At 36.4% G+C, this 9,931-nt stretch overlaps 1 protein-coding gene across 1 annotated transcript in view; it reads right to left on the minus strand.

Moving 5' to 3' along the window:
- Positions 1-3,400: 3,400 nt before the first annotated feature.
- Positions 3,401-9,931, minus strand: part of TRPC7 (transient receptor potential cation channel subfamily C member 7) — a 147,814-nt gene continuing 141,283 nt past the window's right edge. Inside the window, exons 9-10 of the mRNA XM_015826952.1 lie at positions 4,216-4,291; positions 3,401-3,543 (exon numbers count right to left, since the gene is read on the minus strand). Coding sequence (XP_015682438.1) covers positions 3,401-3,543; positions 4,216-4,291 — 219 coding nt within the window. The remainder of the gene's footprint in view (positions 3,544-4,215; positions 4,292-9,931) is intronic.

The raw sequence follows: 9,931 nt of genomic DNA on the forward strand, positions 1-9,931 counted from the left end.
TAGAACTCAATATGGATGTGTCCCAAAGTATGTCTGATGCAGTACTAAGAAATTTCATTCAAAACAAATATTCTGAGGTAATTTTATTGTTATTGTTTTAGATAAAAATATTACAATATTCAAGATAAAATTATTAAAGGTAAAAATACATTGTTTGATTTCCCTTCTAAACAATTATACATACAGCACACTTTTTTTAATTTTTCATTTTTTTAAACAAATAGAACTATTAATCTATTAGGCTATCTGTGTTCTCATCTGGCACTTAAGAACAGGTCATGGGTCACCTTCTGGTTCTGCTGATTATTAAATATTATTAATAACTGATATATAATGCTGCTGTATAGGTGCATCTTGTAAACAAACAGTATAGCTTTGTGGTATCACAACAGTAGGATGTGCTTTGACCCACTAAAACCATATTTCTGCCAATTAAACAAATGCTTTTGTCTTTTCAGTTCAATAACATGGTTTGATCCATCTGGAAGTGAGCAGTGTGAAGGTGCCATACAACTGAGGTCTGTAAACACTTAAGTCAGGACAACAGCAACAAAAAAAACCTTAGATGTGGACAAATTGTAATTGTTACAGAATTTCACATTTTGTTGGGATGTCCTAAACAGTTCAAGATTATAACTGTTCCTGATTAACAATTTTTTCATCAGCATGAGTTGATTCTATGGCTTTCTATCTGACAGTGACAATTCAGACTTAAATACCTTTTTTTTGTAAATCATAAGTTTCCAGTTACACATTCCATATTGTTGAGTCAACCCAGACAGGTTCCACTTGAAATAGATCCCACAGACTTTACTATCGCTTATCCCCATATCAGTGTTACTTACAGTCATAGCCATTTTTCCTTTGATTGATGGAGTATTTTGAAACCATACTTGACACTTACATCTTCTTGGATAAAGCACACAATTTCTTCTGACTGTGATTAAAAGTTATATTAATGTGATAGATAAAATGAATTTCAGAAATCTTCCTATGAAAATGGAAGAGAATTCTTGAAAGCTAGTCTTGTTTTCTGAAAATATTATTTCAAAATGATTCATACTGCAACTATTGGGAGAAAACTTCCATAGCTGTTAACAGAACAATCCAGTTGTTCTCACAGAATTCCTACATATATCAATTAGTCCAACACATTAACCGTATGCCCAAGATTACCAATCCATGTAGTGGGGTACATCATCGGAAAGAGCTCTGAACGCTTACATTGGAGTCAGGTAACTTCCAGTTTCATGGTGACTATTAATGGCATGACAAGGTAGCATACGCTAAGGATACTGCAGAACGGTTCAAATGAGTCCTTGTATTGCTAACCATTCTCCTTAAGCCAATCAAGCAGCTATACCTTGATTATCAAGTTTGCATCTGACCCAGGCCCTTAAATATCAAGCCAACTTAATGTTGATGGTGGTGGACAAAATTAGCAATGGGAACAGGAAGCTTTTGATTTTGTTTTCTGGCCAAAGCAGTGAGGACAGGAAGAATACCACGACAGGTGGGGAGCCCTGTTGCTTCCTTCATTTTGCTACTTGGTTTCAGCAGGTTCCACTAAACTGTTCTGTCAGCTGTCAGTAGAAAGGGATTACCTTTTCATTTTCTGTGATGGCTTCTGGTATTAACAGTCAGCTGATGCTGAAAAGGAAGGGGTGTGGAGAGAAAAACAAATACAATAACAAAAAAGAAAAAGCTGCAATATGCCAGCTTAGTTCCCCTATATTGCAAGTATATAAGGAAACATTAGTCAGGTAGGATAGGGAGCCTACCAAGTGCCAAGGGAGATACTGAAAGCATAGTGGTGCCCACAGCCACTATGTTAGGGATTCTACTTCAATTGCCCTGAATACACATCAGTTTGTTTTTGTTTGCTATAGAAATCTTCAGCTAGACATTAACTCCACAAAACCATAACATTTCATTTGCCAAACCTTTCACTCTCTGGCAGGGTATCTCTTTATTTCCTGCTTTCTTTTAGTGGAGTAAATTGCAATAATCTTATCACAGCTGATGTCCTTTCATTGGAACAGTTGCATTTTGTTCCCTTGTTTTGAAGGTGGTCTCTGTAGGACATTGTTTATTCAAATGTTATCTTTCTGTGTTTCTATGCCCCTTTTGTGCCGTTTTTTTAGGTTAGAAAGGCGTACGTTTTTGTAAACGCAGTTGCATTTCATAAGGAAATTTTTGACATGGGCAGTGATATAGCACTGTCAAATCTGTGTCAAAATGAAAAGGCGTTTTGAAACCAGTTTTAAAGCTGATTTTTTAAAATAAAAAAACTGTCTTTCTAAACAGGGTGACTTAACCCATTCGTTCATTCATTCATTTATATTTTGCATTTCTAGACAGCTCATCTCCCTCAAGTTATCACTAAATACTTGCTGTTACTGCTAGAAAAATAAATTCGGTGCATGAAACAGTGCCTTTTTAATTTTTTTAAATGATGGGAAACTTGTTTTTCAAAAGGCATTTCTAACTACTGTAGAGTGAAATTACTATTCTTGGGACTATACAATCATTAGTATTATACTTCCAGATAATGCTATTATATTCTAAAATCTTTAAACAAAATGTAAATTTAACTGAAACTCAACTTCATTTTAAAGCAGAAGAGTAATAATTGGGAAATGTAAAAAGCCACAATATTGGAAGCACCCAGTGTTATGGGACAATGATGCTTAACCTATTTTTTTTCCTCATCTGCAAATTCAGTTTCATGCAGCTTTATTCTCATAGACTCAAATTTAATTTGAACCTGTTTTAGACATTTTAAACTAAATCTCACTAACCAGAGAGAATAAGTGATCCAAAATCGAAGCACCAACTAATCTTTCCAGTCCATAATCATTTAATCTGAAGTAACAGGATGCTAAGAGTAGACATTTGCCGGGACAAAATATAATTCTGTTTGAAATGAGGAACCTTCCTTCTCACTTTGCAGTATCAGTAGTGTGTGCATGTAAACAGAATAAAGAAATTGCATGGTTTGAATTAAAGCTTGTGAAACATGTTTCTGCATATCTTTCCTTTTTCTCTTTACAATCTCAATTCTTTTTCATAAGTCTTATGCTTCTGATCCTCCATAACTAAATGCTGTAGCATTGCTGGTTCAGTCTTATCTCCAGTTTTCAAAAGTTGTTTTGAGCATAAGAATGGCCAAGTTAAAAAAGCTTGATTTTAATATGAAAATGTCACCTTACCTTTACATCATAAAGGAATTAGTTGATCATTGGCTTCACTCAATATACCAAATTAATGCACAGTCCCCATGAAGGAATTGCTAATCAGCAAAATACAGCTTTCAATGATACTCCTTTCTGAACAATTTTTTTCTCTTAAAGAATGCTGGTTAAAAGAATAACATATTTTTCTTCTTCTTTGTCCATTCTCAAATGTCCTTATTTAAATTCTTTCCAAACTTATCACTTAGTTGCTGAATTAATCTTGCCAATTCTCCTGTTGCTTGGGATTTCTCTTCAAGAAGCTCATAGCGGAGACTTGAAATGTCTTGCTTAATCTCCTTAAGTTCTCCTATTGGGGAAAATAAAATAAAATAAAATAAAATGAGATTTAATTACCTTGAATGTAAATCAGCGCATTTCAGTTGCTCTTCCTATCTTTATTTCACCTAGCCATGCCTTAACGGCTGCTTCAAAAGGGACAAATGATCACTTGGCTACATTGAACTATTCCCCAGTTCCTTTTAAGCATTTTCTAAAATGTTACTTATTGCAATCTATTGCTCTCTCAGTGCTTCTGAACTCTGAAGCCTAGAAACACTCCTAAATATTATTGACCGAGCTTCCTTCTAACTAGGAGCTTATATGTTGGGTTCAAAAAGCATATCTATTAAATTCCCGTATTGTTATTTGCTATCCATTGATGCTGTAGCAAAAAATTGATAATGGAATTTACAACTTCCATTGTAAGTTGTAAGTTCCCTTGGGGGGTGGGTGGGTAGGGAGAAAGATGCACTTGAGATATTTATATTTAAGATAATTCAATGGTATGCAAAAATTTAAACATTAGCATATTGTATCACTAAACTTTACTGCTCTTGTGAATATGTGGCAGCCCTCCCCCACAAAAACTGCCTCATGCCGTATTGACCATTTGATTGACAACCAAGTAGAAAAGATTCATTTAAAAATCCATGACTGTAAAAGGATTCATTACAGTGCTGTTAAATTTAAAAGCACTTGCCTTCGTTGACTTCATCATTCTCACGATCTACTTGAGCTTTCAGAACATATCGCTTAATTAGCCTCTTCATTATTTTCTGAAAATGGAATTATAATAGGTTTATTGGAATTACGTTGCCTGAGTACATCTACAGCATACAAGGGTCACATTTCAAGACAATTAATTTCTTTGATGTGTTGTGGGTTTCAATGGTCTTACACAAGTTCGCTTGTACTGAAGAACTGTGGCCCAATGATTCAATTGCATATTTATTTGATAAAATGTGTCCATGTTATTTTATGCAAACTATGAAAAGCATTACATGCAAGTCCTCCCACCCCTTGAATAAGTGTTAATTTCTCCCTAGTTGCTACCACATACAATAACTCAGGTAATGTTTGTATTGTTGGTCCATGATAAGGCTAATTCAGTGGTGGAGAAGGTACTTTCTAGGCAAAAATTACCATGTTCACTCCCTAAAATCTCTAGGGGCTGTTGTTTTAGAAACTTTAAAATTCATCCAGGTAGTGTAATGTAATGAACAACAACAATAATTTAGCCCTAGAAAAGTCAGCTCTATGAAATCTTGGAGCATTGTCTAACACTCTTACTAATCACAGTACTGAACTTTATATAACTTTCTTATTTTACTATATTTAGAAGCTTCTGGCTGTGGGCTATTTTAGCATTGCCACCAAGTAGTTGCTCTGTCATTAACTATTAACTACAGGGTTAGAAACAATAGGGAATAATTGGGAATTTCTCTACAAATGTCAGAAAATGATTTATTTCCATGTAACTTATATTCAGGACTTTGCTATTGTGTACATGTTTGCTAAACAAATAAACAAATAACCCCATAGTATAATCACTGCACAGATAATCCTCACAACCACAATCGAGCCCCAAATTTCCATTGCTAAGATGTTAAGTGAGTTTTTCCCCATTTTACAACCTTTCTTGCCATAGCTGTTAATTGAATCACTGCAATTGCTTAGTTAGTAACAGGCTTGTTAAGTGAATCTGGCTTCCCCATTGACTTTGCTTGTCAGAAGGTCACAAAAGGGAATCACATAACCCCCGGGTCACTGCGACCGTTATAAATATGAACCAGTTGCCAGTTTTGATCACGTGACCATGGGGATGCTGCAATGGTCATAAGTGTGAAAAACGGTCATAAGTAATTTTATTTCAGTGCCGTTGTAACTTTGAATAGTCACTAAATGAATCATGGTAATTTGAGGACTACATGTAAATCCATCTGGATAACTAATAGAAAATTATCATGATCTAGAAAATCTGTGATGTTTTCTTGAAGGCTTACGTTCATGACTTTCAATTTTTTTTTTTGTGCTGAACTGACCTCTCTGATTTGAATAAGACTATGCAGTTTTGGTGTGTTCTTTCAGTTAATGGCCTTGGATATGGATTAAATGATATAAAAGAAAGGGTGAGATCCTGTATTGGAAATCACAGAAAAAGTTTATCTTTGGGCTATAGATTTTCAGTATGAGTTTATCAAAGGAGGAAGAACAAGAATGTAGGTTTCTCCCAAATGATGACATCCTCTTGAACAATTTAATTATTCTGACTTTTTAAGATTACTAAAGTATGAAAAATTGTAATGGGAAAAAGTAGGAAACAATTAAGAGAAAAGCCAAATGTGGATAAAAATGACTTTGGAAACAAATAGCAGAGATCTATTTATTTATTCTTTATGTTGTTCTGTACGTCAGTTTAAGAGAATTTTTTTTATTTAAAGAATAAAAGCTCTGTCCTCTATTTTTGGATATACTGACCTTCTTCATACATGCTGAATCTCTAAAAGGCCAAAAAAAGGGCTATTCGGCACTAGACTCCTGCTTGCTTATGATACAATTAACATTATAAAGAGTGACAAAATTAATAAGATATACAATTCTAAAAACTGATTTAAGAATCTAGTAGACTAAAGCTACCACACAATGTGAGGAGAAGAAAAGGCCTATTTTTTGCAGAAAGGAGGAATCTCCAGCCTATAGGATACAGTTGATTCCCCAACTTGTTTCATCCTAACCTGTAGAATCTTGAGTAAGAACCCAAACATTCAAAAATTTCAAACAATTGCCATTAGATAGAAATAAATGCTACATTATAGGGCAAGGAAAGAGATAGGATTGCTGCTGCCTCCTCCAAAAATCCAAATTCTAGCACTCTACTCAGTGCTTCAAAGGAAGCAAAAGAGTCATATGATAATGGAGTTCAGACACCTGTACTCCAGACAAGCTCTGTTTCCCTATGAGAACCTAACATTATTGAGTGGCCCAAACAGTGTCAGGCTTATTTCCTCTCTAACTAATTATTATCAAAGCCTGCTCTTGCATTTCAAGATTCTGAAGATAGGATTTTTCTGTATTCTTTTTCATCAAAGAAGGGGCATCCATGAAAAAATAGTTAGTGAATTCAATCTTGACATAGCTTTTTCCTCTCACCCTCCCCTTTCCCCCCCAAAAAAATGATCAGTGGGATAAACTAAACAAGTTCTTTTCCATTCTTGCTCATGGACCTTTTCTGCAACATTGAATTTGCATTATAATGTATTAGTTTTAATCAGTGTTTCCCCTCAGAGTAAATGAGAATAACAAGGGAATCCTTTCTAAGAAGAAAACAATCTTAGTTTAGGCAAAAGTACATAGATATAAGTAATAACTATGATACTGACTAGGAAAAATGCAAGCAAAACTTGGATATATAATGCAATGTACACATTAGTAATTTCACTATGAGTGTGTCTGGGTGTCTGTGTCTGTGTGTGTATGTATGTATGTATGTATGTATGTGAAATATACAGTATATGCAACAAGGCATATTTGCATTTACAAGACATATTTGCATTTACTTCCAGAAGCATTCATTAGGTATAGTGCACATACTATATGCTGAAGATGGTTATGGTGGTGGAATAATCCATTGGGAAGTAGTGTTGCCACCTGAGAAAACATAAATGGAGGAACATATTTTAGGAAAGCAGGGAAATAGTTGTGTCCCAAAAGAAGATACTAATTATGAAGTGGAAGAAAAAAAAAAGCAAGGAATGACCATGCCAAAAAAGCAAAATGCCACTACCTCATGTGCCATGCCTATCTGTCTGTCTGTCTGTCTGTCTGTCTGTCTGTCTGTCTGTATTTGTGCACCATCCAACTCCCAAAAGTCTCTGGGTGATTTTATTGATGTGTGTGTGTGATAACTAACCCTGACGTACACCAATATTCTTTACTATTTACCTCTTCAGCTACTCCTACTCTTGCAAGACAACCTTACGTCTACCATATCCCCAATCCACATTATACACTGCTTTTTGTGATTTAGGCTTTCACTTCTCTAAGGATCTCATCAATACCCTCCATACACAATTATCTGGATCTCCCCCTTCTGCTCCATTCACTTGCCTAGTTTTGTTCACATGTTTTGTGATGTGATCTTCATTGATTCTTTCTACTGTATATGACTGAATAATTTCAATGTACTTCTTTCAAGGTGGTAATTCTTGTTTATATTCAAACCACATTCATTCAATGTCTGTGTCCTGTCCTGTCTTGTTTAATCTCACACGCTTCTTGAAACCCCCATTCCAACTGCTTTAGGATAAAAGAAAAATAATGTATATGTAGAGAAAAATATGGTTCAACGGACTGTAGCCAAAGAGAACAAGGAACAGTTAAGCTTATAAGAGGCAGAGAAATGCAGATTAATTTTCATAGGAATTAAATTTTGGAAATGAATGAAGAGAGCAGAACAAGAAGCTTCTAACAGAGTTAATGGGATGAAAAATGAATGTGATGAGATAAATTTGAAATGGAATGAATGGAATGCTGAAAGGAATTTTCTTAGGGATCCATATGGGATTTGTGGTTTGATATAATCCCTGGTTATATCAAAGAGTAGAACTGAACAGAACAGTAGAATTGAAAAGAATGCAATAAATGTTTCTGTCCAAGAAAAAAAAAATGATAAAAAGAAGCCTGAGAATTTTGGAAAATAGTAAGTCTCACATTACAACTGACAAAACTGAAGAAATGTTAAACATATAATAGATGTTTGTTTATAGAATGTTTGTGACTTGTTTAATGTTTGTGTTAAGACTACATCCAAAGCTTATGATTGTTAAAATGCTTATATTATCCCTCTTATCAAAAGTGAGGTACCAAGAGGGAAGGTGAATACTATAAGGAGATTAAGTGTTCCAGAAAAAAAATATTTGGCAGAATTATGATAAAAAAGGCATAAGGGATGACTATGAACAAAATTAGGTAGCTGCAGTTTTGTCTGGGGGCAGTGGATGAGAATGCCAGATTTTTTGTTCTTTCCAGTAGGTTATTGAGAATTATATAATAAGAAATTATTATTGTATGCTTGTTTATTTAAAGAAAGACTTGAATTATGAACATTTTGTGAGAATCCAGAGTTGAAGATTAGTTGGAAGTAAATGGAAGCTGATTGGTTCTACAGTTAGCAAGGAGTAAGACTAATACATGTGACATTCCTCCTTGGCTTACTAATGTATGAAAAGTCAAGGTTAGCTGCATTTTACAGGGATGAATGATTGCAAGTTAAGTGCAGTTACAATGGAGTACTTAAGTGAATGAATTAGGAAGAAGGGGAAGACTGAGAAAATTATGGTTCTTGGAGAGGAGATGCTGAAAAAAGAGGTTAGAAATTAACAAAGGCAATGTGTGAAATAGTATATGGGGAAAGTGGGTGTTAGGGTGGCTTATAAGGATAGAAGGATATAGAGAGTTACAACTAATGCTGTTGGTGTAAACTAAATATTTTCCTCCCCTTATCTTATGTATTTAATTCTTTTTTTCTTACTATGTATTATTCCTTTCTGAATTTTGTAAAATGTTGCCTAATTGAAAGAGAATAGTAAGATAATAAGTATCTTATAAGTATAATAAGCAGTGGTTCTCCTCCTACCTCTCCGACCGGTCGCAATCGGTGTTGGCAGGGGGGCAGAGGTCGACCGCGAGGCAACTCACCTGTGGAGTTCCGCAGGGGTCGGTCCTCTCGCCCATGCTGTTTAATATCTATATGAAGCCACTGGGTGAGATCATCCGTGGGTTTGGAGTGGATTTCCATCAGTACGCTGATGATACACAGCTGTACATTTCCACCCCAGATCACCCCAACGATGCCGTGGAAATAATGTCCCGGTGTCTGGAAGCTGTGCGGGTCTGGATGGGGAGGAACGGGCTCCAGCTCAACCCATCCAAGACCGAGTGGCTGTGGTTCTCGGTGCCTCGTTTCAGCCAGTTTATTCATCTTTGGCCATTGGGGGCGAAACACTGGCCCCGGTGGAAAGGGCACGCAACTTGGGCGTCCTCCTGGATACCCGGCTGTCGTTAAACGATCATATGACGGCCGTGGCCAGGGGGGCTTTTTATCAGATACGTCTGATACGCCAGTTGCGCCCTTTCCTGGATCGTGACGCCTTGCGCACACTCACTCAGGCCCTTGTCATCTCACGCCTAGACTATTGCAATGCCATCTACATGGGGCTCCCCTTGGGGAGCATCCGGAGGCTCCAGTTGATCCAGAATGCGGCTGCGCAGGGGATTTTTGGGGCTCCTAGGAGCACCCATGTGACACCTCTCCTGCGCGGGCTGCACTGGTTGCCTGTGGCCTTCCGGGTGCGCTTCAAGGTGCTGGTGACCATCTTTAGAGCGCTCCATGGCAGTGGACCAGGTTATCTGCAGGA

This window comes from Protobothrops mucrosquamatus, unplaced genomic scaffold, assembly GCF_001527695.2.
Source record: "Protobothrops mucrosquamatus isolate PMUCROS unplaced genomic scaffold, P.Mucros_1.0 scaffold3401, whole genome shotgun sequence".
NCBI lineage: Eukaryota > Metazoa > Chordata > Lepidosauria > Squamata > Viperidae > Protobothrops > Protobothrops mucrosquamatus.